This window comes from Carassius carassius, chromosome 34 (genome assembly GCF_963082965.1).
Source record: "Carassius carassius chromosome 34, fCarCar2.1, whole genome shotgun sequence".
In the NCBI taxonomy this organism is placed as follows: Eukaryota; Metazoa; Chordata; class Actinopteri; order Cypriniformes; family Cyprinidae; genus Carassius; species Carassius carassius.
Window position 1 is genome coordinate 3,873,726 of NC_081788.1, and position 21,714 is coordinate 3,895,439.

Below are 21,714 nucleotides of genomic sequence, written 5' to 3' on the forward strand. Positions count from 1 at the left end.
TTGAGAAATTTACAGTATTTCACAAGATTGATAATGATAAGAACACAATTTCCGAAAGAAGCTTAAAATGTATACACAAAAGTTTTAACATTTTCCTTCAGTTTCTTGTTGAAACAAAGGCTCAGAGATTTACCATCAAGCAATACCACATGAAAGAGATGATATTAAGACTTAGTATTTTGTGTTTTTTTTGTTGTTGTTTTTTGATTTTTTGCATAAAGGTGCATTTATTGGGAAGCAAAATTATTTAGGATATTAAATCTCATTTATAGAAGAAAAAAAAAGTTTTTGCTCAAGACAAGAAATATCTGCCAATGGAGTACGGGGGCAAACAAGATTATTTTTCTTGCCCCATTGGCAAATATTGACAAAAAATAGTAAGAGAGAATAGCATTTTTAAGTGTAAAGTTCTGCTTGATATTTAGTACCTATTTCGCAGTAAAGATGGCTTAGAAAATTTCCATTGGAAATCTGCATTCTATCCAAACTGCCAAAATTCAAATAAATCAATTAAACTGTCAATCAAACAATCAATCAATCAATAGTCACTTGATTAGTCACTCGTATGACAGATTGTCTTCTCTCTCTGTGGTTCTTGACTAGAATAATCTGCAATCTAAACCAGATTTATGCTGATTAACAAAATCTGAATAAGTGAGTCTGTGATCGTAACATCTCAATTTTCTGTGCTAGTTAACATTTTGCCACAAATGCCACTGACAGAAGCCCTTCCCTTGAACCCAGAACACTGACTGATTTACACAGAACAATAACCTAAATGTCATGGGTGAGTGAGAAAGACTAATGACAATAATTCATTGTTAAACTGATAATAAAATACTTTCAGACAGATGCTCCCGGACAAAGCACCAATAATGTATTGTCGAGATCTATGAGAAAATGCTACAATGGAAAACTGGATACACGACTCATTTCTCTCTGCCAGTGGTTTTTATTAAAATTGTGTTTTTTTTTAGCCTTAGAGCCTAGTTCTTCCAAAAAGAAAAGCTTTATGCAAAGCAGTTTTACAATGGTCAGAGACTGAGCATAAAATCAAAGGCTGAACATTAGAGAACTCTCCCTGAAGAGCTTGCTTACAACATCGTGGCAGAAGTAAGCCATTAAGCCAACATATCCCTATCTTACAGGAGTAGGCTACAGTTCTGCCTTAATGTGAGCTTTGGTGCAGCACATAAACACATAAAGCACAGCTATTTGTGGTGGGGGAATGGCTGTGGATTTACACTGATGGCCTTTCGCATCATCCTGATTAGCCCTAATGGCTTCCTTAAGAGGGCCATTGAAGCCTGTTGATTCCCCTAGAAGTGCATGGGTGGTGATATCTTACACTGCATGTGCACTCGCTGATAAGCAACCGGACAATTACTCCATTGCTAAAGCTCTTAAGAGTAGCAGCAACACAACAACTGTGTATGCTGTACACACACAACTGCATTAGCACACACACACACACATGAAATTCAGAGGCACTGTTACCACACCTCAAATAAATGCTTAATAAATGTGTGTGTGTGTGTGTGTGTTTAATCAACTTAATGTGTTTTCACTACCAGTTATTAAGTCCTTTTAACTCAGTGTAGTTTGTCGATTGAACATTCTTTAATTAAAAATGCTTTATTTTTTTGTTACATTTTTATTTATTATAATTTTTATAATTATTTTTTATGTGAATTATTTTTTTTTCTTCATTTTTACAGTGAAGGTGTAATGTATGGTCAGTGAAGGAGGTGAAGAGGATCCAAATGCAGATCTTTGCATTTAATCAACAAAACACAAAATACATCCAGGTAGACCAACGGCACACAAAACAGCCATTCAGGAATAACACCAGACAAAGAACCAGGGGGCTGTTTCATAAAAGATGTTAAGAAAAGCAGGAATTAAATCCAAGTCCAAAATCTGAGTTGAATTATCCTACCAAATCAATCGGGGCTTAAGTGGTTCCATAAACGGACATTTAAGTTCACGCAATCTCACTAATTCGATCCAGTTTCATTGAGTCAGGATAACCTGATGCGCAAGCGTATTGTTAAGCTACCCTTAATGTTGATCATGCATCCAATCGATCGATCGATGTTGTGTCAAACCCCATTCAAGTCCAAACCTAACTCCACAGCACTTCTGTTGGCTGACAGAACAAGAGTACTTCAGGTAGTCTGTGCCTGACTAAACCAATATCACTTAAGAGATTTTGTTTTAAAACCTTTCAAAAGTCAAGGTCCCTGACACTGTCCTCTAAAAATCTTCTAGCAGGGTCCTGCTCAACATCTGCACGCTCTGAAGATGTGAAACAAACAAGAACAACTGAATGACGAGCATGGTGACTTAGAGAAGAGTCAGTGAAGCGGATCCAAACAACAGATAAATGACAAGGTCTTCGCCACAGATGTGCAAAGCTATAAACTGTGAAGAAGTCTGTGTTTTTTCAGAAAATTCAATTAGTATTTCTGCACTTTATCCTGAAATAGCTTCTCTAAAGGACAACCAAGTCTGATGAGCTGACATTACTTTAGTGAGCAGTCAGCAGGAAAACGCTTTCATTTCCAAGACAAAGGCCAGACATATTAAAAAAAATCTATAAAACAGTTTGATTAGAATTGTGTTAAAGCTTAGTTAAAAGGAGCCAATATTTTCATAACTAAAACCCCAAATACTAATACATGTTTCTTGAGCAGCACATCAGCATACAGTATTAAAATGATTTCTGAAGGATCATGTGATTAAAATATTCAATTGTAATAATATTTCACATTTTTACTTTTTTTTACTGTATTTTTGATCAAATAATTGCAGCCTCAGGGAACATAAGAGACTATCAATAAATAAACATTTAACTCTGAACTTTTGAAGCATGGCGTACAAAAGAAAGGTCAAGTACAAGTTGTTTAATATTAATACGTGTTGTTCCAGATATTAGTGTTTTATTTTTATAATACTGCGGGGGGAGGGGGGTGTTCTCTGGAAAATCGGTGGCCTACATTAGCTTTGTGGTTAGTCAGGCTGTCAGCCAAATAAATAACCATCAAAGCCTTTTTCAGATTTTTTGATTATCGGAGCCAGCAAAATAGTTTCCTGTGTAATCAAGCCCATCAGTGTGAAGATGGTCCTCTGTGAAAAACACAAACCCAGGCAGAATCACAGAGAGAGACAGAAATAACAAGGTGCACCTGATTATACTGATCCACGCGGGACGTGTGCAAACCATTCCACAGCTGCTTCTTCTTCAAGAAGGATGACAAATGAGGGATAGCATCAAATGATACCTGCCCTTTAAAACACACACACACACACACACACACACACACACACACACACAAACCAACCCCTTTCCTCCGAAAAACACCAGAAGCAGTTCACCCGCTAGACCTGTGAATAATGTGGTAGACTGAAATTACGAAATCCAAAAGGTATGAAACTCTGCATTATGCAACACTAAGCATGACTTTGTTACACTTCATGTTAAATCCAGTGAACCACATCAAATTCACATCATCCCAGAAAGTATATAAATAGTTATTATAAATATTTTTAGGATTCAAATAAAGACTCAAGAAAGAGTTGAAATTTGTGACATTTTGTTCATTCATTACACTGGAATGGAGGGTCAGGTTGAGCCCATTGCATTGTGGGAAACATCTATCCCATTGCTCTGCTGTTTGCTGCACATATGCTCAAATGCAAATTGTATATGCAAACACAAAGTGTAGAGTATGTAGTATTGAAGTGGTGTGATAGTGGGCCGTTCTTAACTCAACCATTAACATTAGATCTGAGAGCACACACAAGACTAATTCTGCCCTCTGTTGGAGGATTACAGTAGGCATCTTTAGATTTGAATGAAAACATTTCACAAAGACCAACAAAAAAAAGGACGAACTTGTTTCTTGTGAAAGGAGCTTTACTTAATAATGCTGTGTGTAAAAGTGTGTATGCACCCAAATCTGGCAGATATGTCCTAACAGGAAGTGTGATGGAGCCTGGTGAGTGATGGATGCAGGAGTGCCCTACGGCCGCAAGGAGTGTGTAACACTGAGATCTTCTGTCAGCAGGTGATGATGATGAATGGAGCCTGTGCGTTTGTTTGCTTTCGCACATGTCGTTTCAACGGGCCTCTGACAATGACCTGTTGGGACAAGTTACCGGTGGAGTCTGGAAACTTTGACATCAAGTTTGGAAGTGAACTGATGTGTCCGCCCATAAACTCACAATTAAACTGTGATTAAAGAATTCAGAGGGCTTCTGTACAAAGATAAGGAGCTTCAGTGCTAGGAAACTATAGTTACTTGTGTTATCCTTCACACAGAACATGTGGTGGCAAGTTAACATTTGTAAGTGTAAAAAAAAAAAAATCAAGAAATGTATCCAGTGTACTTTGAAAGCCTGGTCAAGCCACAGATGTTCTTCTGACAATATACACACTGGCCAGATTTAATCACCATTTAAATAGATCATTAGACATATTTCGCTGTGTAAAATTGAATGTTTTTTTTTTCTTTCTCTTGGTAATTTAAATGTAATGGTTATTTTAAGTTCCAGTTCTGGCTATTAACTATTAACTTAGACTTTTGCATCAATAAACTCCTAATTTGCTGATTATTAGTAGTGGTAGTTGTTAAGTTTAGTTATGGGGTAGTGTAAAGGAATCTAAAATATAATCAGGCAAAAAATGTGCTTTTTAAGTACTAATAAAAAGCTAGTAACATGCATCCTGATAAGCAACTGATGAGAATAGATCCTTATAATAAAGTGTTAACAATTTAATTGGGGACAACAGACAGGATGCTAAAGAGTTAGAATCAAAAAGTAAAAAGGAAGTCGAATTTATGGTCACACTTTAGTTTAGGGACCTGTGATATATTGCTATTACCACTTTCCACGCATCCTTCGGTTTGTAAAAATAAACCAATATGATTTTAACAGTAATTCACTTGATGGAAGACTATGGGATGAGGATTTAAAAGCAAAACTGTGGGGTTTTTTGTTTTCTTATTTTTTATTTTTTGGTAAAATGTTTATATGATCACACATTATGTTGAGGATTATAGCTATACTTCCAAAACATTGTGAATATTAACTATAGCTGTTTCTCCACAGACGTCCAATGCTGAAAGTCTGCTGCTTACTCTAAACCCAAAACATGATTAGAATTTGTATCATGAACTGTGTATATTATCTGTATAACTCGGCTTTTAAGAGCAAAATATGGGATGTATACAAACACTAATTTCCTATGCACAACAGTTTCCTCAACATTCAGTTATGCAGTCATCACTTTTTAACGCCATGAGGGCTTTACACGAACCACAAATCAGGAAACCTTCGTTCGTGAAGCTGACCGAGAACTGGAGGTTTGCCAGCAGCAGTTGTTTTATCTGATTTAGACTCCGATCTGAGAGATAACCTCACATACAGCAGTGAGTCAGACGCCCCTAATAAACTGATCGTTGCACCGCAGACTGCCATCACAAACATTCACTTCAAGAGCTTGTGAACAATGAGTGATTCATTAAGGAGATCACATGTTCGACCTCTTTAACATATTTGTTGACTGTAGCTCCAAATATTCTGGAACACAAATCAAATCCAAATTAGAATCATAGACTCCGAACATTCCAAAATATGCCTGGAGTTTGAACGTATCCCTTATGCAAATATTCATTTTGTGGCCATAAATATATTTGAAATATATGCTAAACATATGTTGCAAACAGTTGAGCTCAACAAGATATAGGAAATGGAAATAGAACATATATTTAGTTTCAACCATATATATAACAATATAATTTCCAGTTTACAGGCTAAATACAAATGTGCATGGCCTACTAAAGAACAAAACTAGATTTATAAGAATTCAATAATGTTTAATAACATATATATATATATATATATATATATATATATATATATATAGGCGTAAGAAATCCAGTTCTTCTTCAAATGTGAATGGTAAATGTATTTTCTTGGATTTATATATACAGAGGGCAAAATATATAGTTTTTAATTTGTGTTTAAAATGTCTATATTTCTATATTTACAATATTTATTAAAAAATGGTTAAAATATATTTATGTATATATATTTTTAAACATATTTTAGCAAATATCTTTATTTTGAAATATGTTTGATACATATAATACACAAATATTGAAATATATTTGTATATAATCATGTGATAATTTTTATAGCATCTACAATATATTTTTTTTATAACTTAATTAATTAATTATTACTTATTTATTTATTCTGCTCTATGGGAAGAGTGCAGAAAATAGCCAGAGATAGGACTCGTAAAAATAAAAATCTCTGTCAATATGCTAGTAAAATGCATGCTAATAAGCAATTTGTAAATAGTGAAAGCTGGTTCCTACATGAAAGTTTTACCCTTTTGATTTTCTTAATAAAAACAAGTTTGACTCACCCACACTGATGTAGTTGGTGGCCAGGAAGTAGTTCCAGTGTAAGAGCGTGCCGCTGCGGGACGAATCGCTGTCATTGGTGAAGCCTACAGATCTCATGGACAAGTTTGGAGAATCCGTAATGATGCTCTGAGTGCCAGAGAACAGGGAGGTGTTCACAGATGCTGTATCCATATTGCTTAGTTTGCTTTCATTCACATGCAATAGTATTTAACAGCGCCAGCAACAGTCGTGTGTGATTCCAGTTCTACAGATTCCTGACAAAGTTATCCGTTGTCTCCAAACGGTGCTCTTGATGAAAAAGAAAGATCCTCTGGTTTCCAGCGTACAGCAGGATGTTCAGCAGATGTTCAGCGTCTGGGGTTCGGGGTTGGAGGTGCAGCACAACCATCTGATGGAGCTCCACAGTCAGTAATTGACCTGTAGATGTGATGTCAGTGTGCCAATGACCCACAGCAAAACCACACCTGCAGAGGGAAGCACACCTGTTCACACGGAGCACATGCAAGACTTTCACACAAACACTAGGAAATAACTGACTGACTGACTGACTATTAATACCTAAGGAATCATAATCACACACACTCACACACACTCTCTCGCTCTCTCTGACATATCAGGACACAACTCTGTATAATGACATGGGTATGACACATGTATTACAAGGAGAGGGTGACTTATGAGGACATAACCCATGTCCCCCATTATTCAAAACGCTTATAAATCATACAGAATGAGTTTTTTGAGAAAGTAAAAATTCACAAAGTTTCCTGTGAGGGTTAGGGTTAGGTGTAGGGTTGGTGTAGGGCCAGAGAATATACAGTTTGTACAGAATAAAAACCATTACGCCTATGGGATGAACCCACTTTTCACAAAAACAAACGTGTGTGTGTGTGTGTGTGTGTGAGAGAGAGAGAGAGAGAGAGTGTGTGTGTGTGTGTGTGTGTGTGTGTGTGTGTGTGTGTGTGTGTGATTTAAAAACATTATATATCAAATGCATTGTATATTTTCAAATTAAATTGTGAAAAGTAGTTAATTTGTCATTCATTAAATGTTATGTGACTTTTTAAAAACTGACAACTTTGAGTGTAAAACCATCATTAAACAGATGTAAATCTGAATCTGTGAATCTGTGGTATGGCAAAGAGCTTCAAAAATAGGTGAAACTAAATCAGAATAATGTAATAATGTTGTTTCCTGGGTCAGACAAGGCTGAAAGATCTTGGACCAAACCAATCAACTCCTGATGCATCTTACAAAAAGCAGATCTACAGTGACTGTACCAGAGGATGATAGTGTGGTCCTCTGATATATCATCTATATCATGTATATATCTTATATCTCTGATATATATGCACATGCACAAATGTTTTTGTCTATTTGGAAATTCCAGTTTTCCAATAAAATGTAAAGATTTTTAATAGTGACCAAGTCTAAACTCTGTAATATTTTTTTGTAACTGTCTATTTTTGTACAACCCGAATTCCGGAAAAGTTGGGACGTTTTTTAAATTTTAATAAAATGAAAACTAAAAGACTTTCAAATCACATGAGCCAATATTTTATTCACAATAGAACATAGATAACATAGCAAATGTTTAAACTGAGAAAGTTTACAATTTTATGCACAAAATGAGCTCATTTCAATTTTGATTTCTGCTACAGGTCTCAAAATAGTTGGGACGGGGCATGTTTACCATGGTGTAGCATCTCCTTTTCTTTTCAAAACAGTTTGAAGACGTCTGGGCATTGAGGCTATGAGTTGCTGGAGTTTTGCTGTTGGAATTTGGTCCCATTCTTGCCTTAAATAGATTTCCAGCTGCTGAAGAGTTCGTGGTCGTCTTTGACGTATTTTTCATTTAATGATGCGCCAAATGTTCTCTATAGGTGAAAGATCTGGACTGCAGGCAGGCCAGGTTAGCACCCGGACTCTTCTACGACGAAGCCATGCTGTTGTTATAGCTGCAGTATGTGGTTTTGCATTGTCCTGCTGAAATAAACAAGGCCTTCCCTGAAATAGACGTTGTTTGGAGGGAAGCATATGTTGCTCTAAAACCTTTATATACCTATCAGCATTCACAGAGCCTTCCAAAACATGCCCATACCGTATGCACTTATGCACCCCCATACCATCAGAGATGCTGGCTTTTGAACTGAACGCTGATAACATGCTGGAAGGTCTCCCTCCTCTTTAGCCCGGAGGACACGGCGTCCGTGATTTCCAACAAGAATGTCAAATTTGGACTCGTCTGACCATAAAACACTATTCCACTTTGAAATAGTCCATTTTAAATGAGCCTTGGCCCACAGGACACGACGGCGCTTCTGGACCATGTTCACATATGGCTTCCTTTTTGCATGATAGAGCCTTAGTTGGCATCTGCTGATGGCACGGTGGATTGTGTTTACCGACAGTGGTTTCTGAAAGTATTCCTAGGCCCATTTAGTAATGTCATTGACACAATCATGCCGATGAGTGATGCAGTGTCGTCTGAGAGCCCGAAGACCACGGGCATCCAATAAAGGTCTCCGGCCTTGTCCCTTACGCACAGAGATTTCTCCAGTTTCTCTGAATCTTTTGATGATGTTATGCACTGTAGATGATGAGATTTGCAAAGCCTTTGCAATTTGACGTTGAGGAACATTGTTTTTAAAGTTTTCCACAATTTTTTTACGCAGTCTTTCACAGATTGGAGAGCCTCTGCCCATCTTTACTTCTGAGAGACTCTGCTTCTCTAAGCTTTTATAGCTAATCATGTTACAGACCTGATATCAATTAACTTAATTAATCACTAGATGTTCTCCCAGCTGAATCTTTTCAAAACTGCTTGCTTTTTTAGCCATTTGTTGCCCCCGTGCCAACTTTTTTGAGACCTGTAGCAGGCATTAAATTTTAAATGAGCTAATTAAGTGGATAAAAGTGTAAAATTTCTCAGTTTAAACATTTGCTACGTTATCTATGTTCTATTGTGAATAAAATATTGGCTCATGTGATTTGAAATTCCTTCAGTTTTCATTTTATTAAAATTTAAAAAACGTCCCAACTTTTCCGGAATTCGGGTTGTAGTGTTTAAACAGTCCCCCTGAAAAAGTACTGTGAAATAATATATCCTGACTGAATCATATTTATGCATCACAATAAAAAAGAAAACTTTGGTATTGCCAAAGTTCTGCTATTGTATACGCAGGTCCAAAAACATACACCATATCCAGAAAAAAATATATCTTATAAATATATCTTAAAAAAAAAAAAATGGTGCCATATCCTGAAGATCGTGATATTACCATAGTGACATATTCTAAAAACAAACACAACAAAACCAATTATTGTCATTGTACATGTTAAATGTCATGGTACATGTTAAAACATTGTTGTCATGGTACAAAAAAACCTACACATACAAAAACATGGTATTATCTTGGTACCATGCCTAATATAATATAGTATTACCATGGTAACGTCGCAGAAACACATGAAAGAATGGGAAAATTCATATCACTGTAGAGAATCAAAACAAATGATGTCATTTCTCAAGTGTTCTCTTTTATTGCATGGCTGCTGTTGAACAGTCCCATCACAATCAGTGCAGATCTCCGACAGGACGTCTTCCTGAATACCTCTCTCTGTTCTCTCAGGAGCTAGAGACGTGTCAACTGCCTGCTGTAATGATGACTTTGAGTGCTTGTTGTGTTTGACATGACATGTTGATACCTGAGGATGCAGGACTGGACGTGTCTGCCATGTAACACCTGGCCTCAGGTAACAGACCAGGCGATGACACGACCCCCTCCCTCCAAAACACGACCCTCAGGCTCAGCTAAAACAAATCTGTCTGGCTTAGGATCCACTACATTCCTCAGTAGACTAAACAATGGGAGGTCTGTTAGGAAACACTTCACTTGATGCCAGTATATATAATGCACTGTAAATGTATACTTTTAAAATGAGTAGAGCTGATGAATAAAGTCTCACACTAAAGTCTGTCACATCGACTGTTCTAACAATGTCCTTATTACCTTTCTGGCCAATTAAACGTGTCAGTTGCATTGCTGTCTATGGAGGGTCAGAAAGCGCTCAGATTTAATCAAAGATGTTTTAATCTTAATGAAAATGTATTATAGTTTACATTTATATTAAATGCAATTAGCTGAAGCTAAGAGTGCTTTTTTTGGTCCACTTTAGCAGGACTTAAGTACAACTTTATATGTCATTTCACAACCATTTCAATGATCTTTTTGTCTTTGAAATATTTTCATTTGACATTATTGCAAAGTTCACTTTCCATCAAAGTGTACTCTCTTAAAGTACACTTAAGTGGCCTTTTATTTCAGTAATAATAAACTATATTATATGCAACTATAGTTATACAGACACACACACACACACATATATATATGTGTGTGTGTGTGTGTGTGTGTGTGTGTGTGTGTGTGTGTGTGTATTAATAAATGTATATTTATTGTGCATTCATTTTGTGATAATTATGCACATTTAGAGTGTTTCTCATTAAATTATTATACTGTAATGCTCTACTTTACTGTGATAATAATAATAATAATAAATATTGCAAATAATTGTCATATAAATAATGTAAAAAATGTAATTAATTTATATGACAATTATTTGCAAGATTTCATATTATGATTATTATTATTATCACAGTAAAGTAGAGCATTACAGTATAAAAATTTAATGAGAAACACTTTATGGTTGCATTACCGTAATAAGAATGGGGGGAAATGTGCATAATTATCACAATGAATATACTTTTACTTGGGGCGAAACGTGCGATGAATTGTTTTCTCTTTGGGGGTGAAATGTAACTTGTTCATGAGGTTCACTTGTATCTTCAGTATTAATGTGCCATCAGACGTATCTGAAGCTCAATGACTGAAATGGGTCAGAGATTTCAGAATGAATCCGAAGCGCTATTGTTCTCTCTTTCACTTCAGGTTCAAAGGTATTGCCTCACAAAACGTCCGTCCGGACCCCCGCCACCTCTTTAAATCTTCCAAGGAAAGACACACAAAAGCCATTGTGTGCACAGCGCTGACAGGAAACACAGTGTTAGTATGCACGTTTGTGCTTAATTTCCTTCCCTTCAACTAATTTAAGACAAAAAGAGTGTAACTATTGATGAAAGGTGCAGAATATTTACTTTCGAATGAGTAAAGCCATTTTTTATAAAGCAATAACAAAAAACACATAGCTGATCTGAACATCCCCCGAGAACAAGCCTGCACACAACACAATGCTCTCAATACACAACGTAACATGAGATCTGACCAATCTGACTGAAGCAAACACACACACCATCACAGCACAAACAACATTCCAGTATCAGAAAACCAAAGCTTCTGCTGGCTTATAGCTGCTTCTCCTTCTTTCCCTGATGTCCGCATGAAAAAGAAAAACATCAGAGATGGTGCACGGCAAACATCAGATGTGTGTTGACAAGCTAACGGCGTAGCAGAGTCGCTCAGCACTACACAGACAGCATGACACAATAGAGCTTTTATTACAGTTTCAACCGACCGGTTCGCATTGCAACTCGTAACACGTCCTACTTCACACAGTGTTTGGGCTGAGATTTCCAAAGGAAACGGGCATGACTGGGGTTAAATCTACTTTAAATGGAACCAAAGTGACTCGGATGAATTATAAGCATTGCAGATAAACATCTGAAATGACATAGATAGAAGGGTGTTTCCTGCTTAAATACACTGGTTAAGTTTTAATTTATGGCTGTCTGATTCACGTTTAGCCTGAGGCGCGGGTCAAGTTTAACAGACGCAGATTAAATCAGGTTTCTCCTGTGAGTAGAGAACACTGTTTGGATGTTGATATAAAGGAATTTCAAAGAATCTCAAGGAAACACGTTATTGTTTTACCTTAAAAATGACAAAAAAAATATATCAGTCTTATTACAGTAGAGTGAAAAACATACATGCATTGTACACTTTATAATATTAAAAATTATAAAAAATATATATATGTGTGTGTGTGTGTGTATGCATAAAATGTAATGTTTTCAGACACTTAACTGTATGTTAATTGCATTTAAATTAAAATGTATTAGAATTTAAACATATTGAATGTAATTAGCTGAATTTTAAAGTGCTTTTTGACCCACTTATGTAGGACTTAAATACATCTTAATAATGAATTTCATAATTACTTCCATTGTCTGAAATATGGTTTACATGCATTTTAGTATGTTAGTCAACATATCAAAACGTCAGTGCATTAAAAAACTTTCTTTTCTTCTTATTTTGGGGTGAAATGTGACCTGCACATGTTTTGATGAGATGAACCCACACAATGTCACATCCAGTCACAGAAAGACAACAACAGCCCAACAACAACCTCTCAAAAACTTCATCCTGTCTTCTCATTCATTGTACCTGATCACCCGAGTGAGAAGTGCTGGGTTTCAGAATACAAAACTCTCCGAGAAAAAAGCTTCGAGAAACTCAGAAACTAACTTCCCAATCCATTATCCAGTTTTACATCTATGCAAGGCATGTTTAATGTGCCAGACAAACTTTCCTGAGTAAACTCGTCCGAGCAAAACGTCCTCATTACTAAATGTTGAAAAGAAAAAGTGTGAAAGCATTGTGAAGTCTCACGTTACCTGAGGAAACAGAAGCAGGTAGTTCAGAGTGAGAGCTGGAGATGATATAAAACACTTCTCCAGGCACCAGTTTTACAGCTACGATCCACTTTCTTACAAAGAATATGCCTTTTTCATTGTAGGCAAAAGCTTCAGGCACAGAGCTCCACACTGCAGGTTAAAGTAAAGTTGTCATCTGAAAGCTCTTTGTACACAGTGGGTGTTCCCTTACAGAGCAACAGTTCTCCCTGCGTTGAAACTAGACAAGTAAGGGCAGAGGAGTCTAGAGCGTATGGGAAATGGCCCGTATTGTCTGACTTAGTAAGAAAGACTTAATACTTTGAGTTATATCTCAGTCTTTTACCTTTAGGTTTTTGAACTCTGTCTTTAATTATACACAATGGCATTGGCACAGAGCAGAACGGTGATGCAACATTTAAAATCCTGTCATTTAGTCTGTAGAGACACGCTTCAGATACATTATGTAAATGGGTTAAAAGTAACCCACTTTGGGATCGTTTAACAGAAGCAACCAAATGTGCTGCGCTCAGCTGATCTTCTATGTCTTCATATTTCACTCGAACACTTTCAGCAGGTGCTGTCTGCTGTGCATTCATAAATCAACACAAAGGGTTCTTTGAAGTGACTTCCCATAACACCATTTGACGTTTTATTGCCCCACTACGTAGTTAAAACATTACTAAATGATAAAAAATATTTTACTAGAGTCTATAAGCCTTGAAAGGACTTGAGTATACGTCCAAAACAGCATGTTTACTTCTTACGACACCTGTTATCATAGTACCTGAATCATGTTTGCCTTCTCTGGAAATTAATTTCAGCTTCAATACTATGAATTTCGAAAGACATCCTGTTCAAAGTTGGAGCGATTGAGTCATTTAATATGTTTTAAGGTATAATCGTATGGTATTTTCTGTTGACCTAGTTCAAATAACTACTTGTAAGACCTTTGCCATGTCATGGATTTCTTGCATTACTGTATTATAAAAAGAATAGTTATAACATTTTAAAAGAATGTACTTCAAGTACACTTAAACCGCACGTTATTTTCAATTCGATGAAAATGTATTATAGTTTAAATTTATATTTAATGCGATAAGCTGCAACTTTAGAATGCTTTTTGACCAACTTAAGACTTAAGTACATCTTACTTCTATTGTCTTTGAAATATGGTAAGATTCCAGATGTACTGACAAGCACTAAAATATGCTTTAATGTAATTTCTATAAAAACGTTTATGTGTATGTCATGTATTAAAACATATTTGTTATTACACATTTGTAACAATGAAGTTGCAATTTAGTAAATTTAAAATATATAAACACAATTAAATATCGCATAACACACCAAGTATGTGCGCTTTAGTATGTTAGTCAACATCAAAATAAGCACGACGAAAGGTTATTAAAACATCATGATTTAAAACTTAATTTAAAGTAATTAAATGTATATATTTTAAATGATTACAAAGTGCACTTTTTAGCGTGTATGAAATATGAAAGTGTACTCTAAGTATACTTACCTGGCCTTTTATTTCATTAATATTATATCATCAGTACAGTTTTTTTAAAGAGATAAAGTATACTCCAAGTGCGCATTCAGTACAATTAAGAACGCTTGATTTTTAGAAAGTATATTATATAAAGTTATTGTGACGCTAACAATGGAGGACAGGAGGCAGATGCAAGTAAAGGTAGTTTATTGACAGGAGTTGTGATGGATGAATGCTGGTGAGTGACGCAGGAACCACGATGGCAGCACAGACAGGTGGGTAGGTGATTTGAGTGCGTTGGTAGAGATGACGGTGGTGGTAGATCGGTGATCCGTGGTGATGATCCGTGAGTGACTGTGATAATCCAAAGTAGACCGAACAGGAAACAGGGCAAGGACAGGAACACAGGAGCACGAACAGACATCAATACATGGACCTCAAACAACGATCTGACAAACAGGAGACGAAAGACAGGGCGTTATATAGGCGGTTGGAATGAGATGCACCTGCCGCTGATCAGGCGATCAGTGGCCACACCCACATGAACCAATCAACATGACATAACATGACTACAGCTGGAGACGGTGCGTTCACGAACCGTGACAGTACCCCTCCTCCTAAGGACGCCTCCTGGCGTCCCCAGAATCTCTTACCTGTCGATTGTAATCATCGATAAGGGAGTGATCCAGGATGTCCCTGGCAGGTACCCAACTTCTCTCCTCCGGACCGTAACCCTCCCAGTCCACCAAGTACTGAAATCCGCGTCCCCTCCTTCTAGAGTCCAGAATACGATTTACCAAATAGGTGGTCTCCCCATCTACGAGACGCGGCGGGGGAGGGACCGGGGTAGGCGGATTAATGGGAGAATGAAATACGGGCTTAATTTTGGACACATGAAAGGCGGGATGAATTCTCCTGTACGTAGGAGGGAGTTTAAGGCGGACTGCCACCGGACTAATGATTTTGGTGACAGTAAACGGGCCAATAAATTTGGGAGCCAATTTATTAGATACGGACCGGAGAGGAATATTCTTGGTTGAAAGCCACACCTTTTGACCCACGACGTATACGGGAGGCCTAGACCGGTGGCGATCGGCCTTGGCCTTGGTGCGCGCCCCCGCTTGGAGTAGAGTCTCACGGGCTCTGGTCCAAGTGCGGCGGCACCTCTGGACGAAGGCGTGAGCGGAGGGGACCGCAACTTCGGATTCCATACTGGGAAAAATAGGTGGCTGGTAACCTACACTACACTCAAAGGGAGATAGGCCCGTAGCTGATACTGGTAAGGTATTGTGGGCGTACTCCACCATAGACAATTGTTGGCTCCAGGAGGAAGGATTCTTGGAGACCAAACATCGCAACACCCTTTCCAAATCTTGGTTGGCTCTCTCGGTTTGACCATTGCTCTGGGGGTGAAACCCTGAGGACAGACTTACAGTCGCTCCCAGTAGTCTACAGAATTCTTGCCAAAATTTAGCCACAAATTGGGGTCCCCTGTCGGAAACCACGTCTATCGGGAGGCCATGTAAACGAAAGACGTGGTCTACGACGGTCAACGCTGTCTCCTTGGCTGAGGGTAATTTGGGCAAGGGAATAAAGTGGGCCGCCTTCGAGAACCGGTCCACCACGGTTAAAACTACCGTGTTTCCCTGGGAGGGTGGGAGGGCGGTAATAAAATCTAGAGCGATGTGGGACCAGGGTCTCGAAGGAACCGGCAGCGGTTGGAGTAACCCATCAGGGGGCCGATTGGAAGTCTTACCAGTGGCACAAACCGAGCAAGCCAAAACAAAACTGTGAATGTCGCGAGCCATAAGTGGCCACCAGAATCGTTGCTTGACTAAAAATCTAGTACGGTTAACCCCTGGATGGCAAGCTACATTCGAGCAATGTCCCCACTGGATAACGTTGGACCTTAATCCCTCCGGCACAAATAAACGGTTCGGTGGGCACCCGGGCGGAGGCGTTACCCCTTCTAAGGCCGTTCTGACCTTCGATTCGATCTCCCATGTGAGAGTGGAGACCACTAATGTCTCAGGAAAAATACACTCGGGAGTGGACGGGCGTTCGGAATGGTCAAAAATACGCGACAAAGAATAGGGTTTGATATTTTTGGAACCCGGGCGGTACGAGATAGTAAAGTCAAAACGTCCGAAAAAAAGTGCCCACCGAGCCTGCCTGGAGTTCAACCTCTTGGCGGTGCTAATGTACTCTAAATTCTTGTGGTCAGTCCATACTATAAAAGGAACCCCCGATCCCTCTAACCAGTGTCGCCATTCCTCTAATGCCATCTTAACTGCCAACAATTCTCGGTTACCAATATCATAATTTCGTTCTGCCGGAGATAAACGATATGAAAAATACGCGCAAGGGTGGACCTTGTCGTCTAAGGGAGAACGTTGAGATAACACCGCTCCTACCCCCACCTCTGATGCGTCGACCTCCACCACGAACTGACGTGTAGGGTCAGGGGTAATCAGAATAGGGGCTGAAGTGAAACGGCTCTTCAGTTTGGCAAACACAGCCTCAGCTGTGTCCGACCACCTGAACGCAGTCTTGGCGGAGGTCAAGGCGGTCAGAGGTGCGGCTAGTTGGCTGAAGTTGCGAATAAAACGCCGGTAGAAGTTAGCGAACCCCAGAAACCTCTGTAGGGCCTTACGGGAATCTGGGCTTGGCCATTCTACCACAGCCTTAACCTTCTCGGGATCCATGCGTATTCCCTCAGTCGACACGATATACCCCAAAAATGGAATTGACTGTGCATGAAATTCGCATTTCTCCGCCTTGACAAAAAGCCCATTCTCTAGCAACCTCTGAAGCACTCGTTGGACGTGCTGCACATGTTCCTGGAGAGAAGAAGAAAAAATCAATATGTCGTCCAGGTAGACATAAATGAACTGATCGATCATATCTCGCAGCACGTCGTTGACAAGTGCCTGGAAGACCGCTGGGGAGTTGGAGAGCCCAAAGGGCATAACCAAGTATTCAAAGTGCCCTCTGGGGGTGTTAAAAGCGGTCTTCCATTCATCCCCCTCCCTGATCCGAACCAAATGATACGCATTGCGTAAGTCCAGTTTTGTGAAAATTGACGCTCCCTGCAACCTCTCGAAGGCCGAAGACATCAACGGCAAAGGATAAGTATTCTTTACCGTGATGTTGTTCAGTCCCCGGTAATCAATACAAGGTCGCAGAGATCCGTCCTTCTTTCCCACAAAAAAGAACCCCGCCCCCGCAGGAGAAGAGGAAGGGCGGATGAATTTAGAAGCTAGAGAATCAGAAATATATTTCTCCATAGCCTCCCTCTCTGGAACAGAAAGTGAATAGAGTTTGCCCTTAGGCGGAGACTTACCTGATAGTAAATCTATGGCACAGTCGTAAGGACGATGCGGAGGAAGAGAAGCAGCCCGAGACTTACTGAACACTTCCTTCAGATGGAGGTACTCAGCGGGCACGTTAGACAAATCCACCGCCTCCTCCTGCAACACAGACACAGACACAGACGGACAGGCAGACACTAGACAAGACTCATGACATCTTTTACACCAAGACAAAACGGAGTTAGAGAGCCAGTCAATGCTAGGGTTGTGGAGGAGGAGCCAAGGGTGTCCGAGGACAATGGGTGCCAGGGGAGAGTCAAGGATGTGAAAAGAGATGGTTTCGGAGTGATTGCCAGAGGTGATGAGTGTAATGTCTTCAGTGATGTATGATATGGTGGGAAGTTGCTGACCAGTGAGGGCGTGAACCGTGATGTGGTGCGGAAGAGGTCTGAGGGGGATGTGGAGCTTGTGGGCTAATGTGCTGTCCATGAAGTTACCTTCTGCCCCGGAATCCAGTAGTGCCTGACAGTGATGTGTCTGTGCTGACCACCGCAGCCATACCGGGAGGAGCGTAGAAGATGATGGTGATGATAATGATGATGATGAGGTCTTCTCGGCGGAGATCCCACCCGATAGTAGCCTCATACGTACTACCGGGCCTGGCCTTTTACCGGACAGGCGTGGGCTTGATGTCCGGCTCCCCCGCAGTAAAGGCAAAGGCCCAGGGACCTCCGCCTCTCCTTCTCCTCCCGGGAAAGCCGAGCTCGCCCTACCTGCATGGGCTCGTGATCGTAGACGGGGCTGGCCACGTCCCCGCCGCTGAACCGCACATCTGCCGGTCCCCTGGATGGGGTGTTGAGTAGCCCCCTCCTCTCCATCCGTGCCAGACGTGCGTCGACCCGAAGGGCCAGCTCGATGAGTCCATTGAACGACGGGGGAAGGTCCAGGGCGTAGATCTCCCTCTGGACGCGGTCAGCCAGCCCATGCAGGAACATGTCCCACTGCGCCTCCTCGTTCCAATGGCACTCCGCCGCCAGGGTCCGGAACTCGATGGAGTAGTCCGAGACGGATCTCTCGTGCTGGCGCAACTCCGCCAGCCTCCTGGCCGCCTCCCGTCCTGCGGCGGCCCGATCAAAGACCCGTCTCATCTCGGCGGAGAGGGCCTGGAACGAGGCGCAGCATGGGTCCTGGTTCTCCCACACCGCTGTTCCCCACAATGCCGCCCTCCCAGAGAGCAGGGTCAGGACGAACGCCACCTTGGCCCTCTCAGTGGCGAACGTTCTAGGCTGGAGGGCAAAATGCATATCACAACGGTTAAGGAAAGCTCTACAATAATCGGGTTCACCTGAGTAAGCCTCCGGAATCGGGAGGCGTGGTTCCGGCTGGGAGGGGGCCTCCGATGGTGCTGGTGGAACAGGCGGTGTGAGTGGCGCAGTGGGAGCTCGTAATAGCTGGAACTGTTGGGTGAGCTCGGACACCTGCGTCACTAAAGCCTGAACCGCGCGACCAGTGTCGTTAAGAGTCCGCTCCTGGGAGTCCATCCTCCGAACACTGGCGCTGAGGAAAGCTTCGAGAGAGGAGGGTTGGTTACTCGCTGCCTCCCTGTTGGTCAGATCGTTCTGTGACGCTAACAATGGAGGACAGGAGGCAGATGCAAGTAAAGGTAGTTTATTGACAGGAGTTGTGATGGATGAATGCTGGTGAGTGACGCAGGAACCACGATGGCAGCACAGACAGGTGGGTAGGTGATTTGAGTGCGTTGGTAGAGATGACGGTGGTGGTAGATCGGTGATCCGTGGTGATGATCCGTGAGTGACTGTGATAATCCAAAGTAGACCGAACAGGAAACAGGGCAAGGACAGGAACACAGGAGCACGAACAGACATCAATACATGGACCTCAAACAACGATCTGACAAACAGGAGACGAAAGACAGGGCGTTATATAGGCGGTTGGAATGAGATGCACCTGCCGCTGATCAGGCGATCAGTGGCCACACCCACATGAACCAATCAACATGACATAACATGACTACAGCTGGAGACGGTGCGTTCACGAACCGTGACAGTTATACAACCAATTAAACACGTTCAGAGATAAATTCTGAAAAATAAAATAGTGTCATACTGTAGATCCAGTTGCAAATCCTGGCTGAAAACTGAAGTGTTAAAGAGTTCTCTGCCAACAAAACACATATACGTACATTACTAAAAACATAGTATTGGGCATTTGTCTCTACCAAGCAGACTCTTAATTAATCTCAATTATTCATTTCATCCTACCTCAGATTGCTCAATTGCTGCTTCATCCGCACTCAGCTGCCCTCTGCACAACCTCGCCTCTGCCTGCAAGAAGTCACACGTGAGTCTCAATGAGAAAGAAAGCCATCCCTATTCTCAAGTGTAAACATGGGGTGCTTCCCTGACTGCCTCTGTGAGGAAACAGCCTTCGACAGGCATTGACAAAAACTGCAGTCTGACCTTAATATGGCTTTCATGATCATTCTTAGGAAAGGGCTGAATAAAGATGTTTAGTGTGTGTATGTGTGTGTGTGTGTGTGTGTGTGTGTGTGTGTGTGTGTGTGTGTGTGTGTGTGTGTGTGTGTGTGTGTGTGTGTGTGTGTGTGTGTGTGCGAGTGTGTGTTCTAATGGTTTGGATAGATCTCAGTGGATTAGAGTAACAAAAAACAGGTTTTACAACAAAGGAGGCGACTTGTGAACAGCTTAACAGAGACTACAGTACAAATGAGAGGAAAGTGGATAAAGAAGATAGAAGCTGTAATATAGAGATTCAAACATGGATTTCATTTAATTTCATTCTTAGACCATTACACATAAAATTGGATTAAAGAATATTAAAGGACGCTTCTGTACCTTCTAAACCTAAAGGTACCATTTTTTGCACTTTTTTCTGACAGTGTACTGTTTGAAGCTGTGATGCAAAGTGATCATCTCAACTCATTATTATATTGCACTGGTGTGTGTTATGAAAATTAGCTGAAAATGTCATTCAAGATGTAGATGAGTTTGTTTCTTCATCAGATTTGGAGACATGTAGCATTGCATCAGTATCTCACAACTGGATGCTCTGCAGTGAATGGGTGCCATCAGAATAAGTCCAAACAGCTGATACAAACGTCACAATAATCCACACGTAATCCACATCACTCCAGTCCATCAACTCACATCTAATAAAGCGAAAAGTGACCTGTTTGTAAAAAAGCTAAACAAAAGAATAATTAAATCATTTTTTTTACATTTTTAACCATTGCTAATGGCCAAAATTGTCCATATAATACATACTAACTTTTCCATTAGTGAAAAAGTCCATTCTCTGTTGTCCTTTCATATAAAAATGTTGTCACTTGTAAATGGTGCTCGATCTTTATTTTGTTCCTGATTCAGACAAGACAACTTTTCACTGGAAAAAGGATTTGTACACAGCGTATAGTGTTTACTGCAGTAGTGTCACTGTATTAGGACAATCAATTATTTTAAAGCAGGATGGAGAAATAAATAATGTTACAATAATAACAGATTAATAGGCCTACACACTAGTACCAGTCACGTGGAATTTTATAAGTCTACAGACTATATATTAAAATAAATGAATAAAAAATCAAATTAATTTAAAGAAAAAAAATAGACTAAATTTAACGCCTGAAGACTCACGTATGTCTTCATCTTCGAGTCCGACAAAGTTACAGATGTGTATTTTCATTTAGGATCATAACTGTATTTACAATGCGTTTTACCAGCAGAGGTCCTCATTATTCGATCATAGTAAGTAAGTTTCCAGATTTATTTATTCGTTTGTGCCGTCAGTCATTATCTGGTGTGT

General features: G+C 40.1%; 1 protein-coding gene across 1 annotated transcript in view; it reads right to left on the reverse strand.

The window, feature by feature from the left end:
• LOC132115336 (1-phosphatidylinositol 4,5-bisphosphate phosphodiesterase eta-2-like) overlaps positions 1 to 6,900 on the reverse strand; it is a 129,737-nt gene extending 122,837 nt beyond the window's left edge. The window contains exon 1 of the mRNA XM_059523752.1: positions 6,440 to 6,900. Within this exon, the coding sequence (XP_059379735.1) occupies positions 6,440 to 6,611 (172 nt within the window). The 5' untranslated portion in view covers positions 6,612 to 6,900. The remainder of the gene's footprint in view (positions 1 to 6,439) is intronic.
• Positions 6,901 to 21,714: the final 14,814 nt, after the last annotated feature.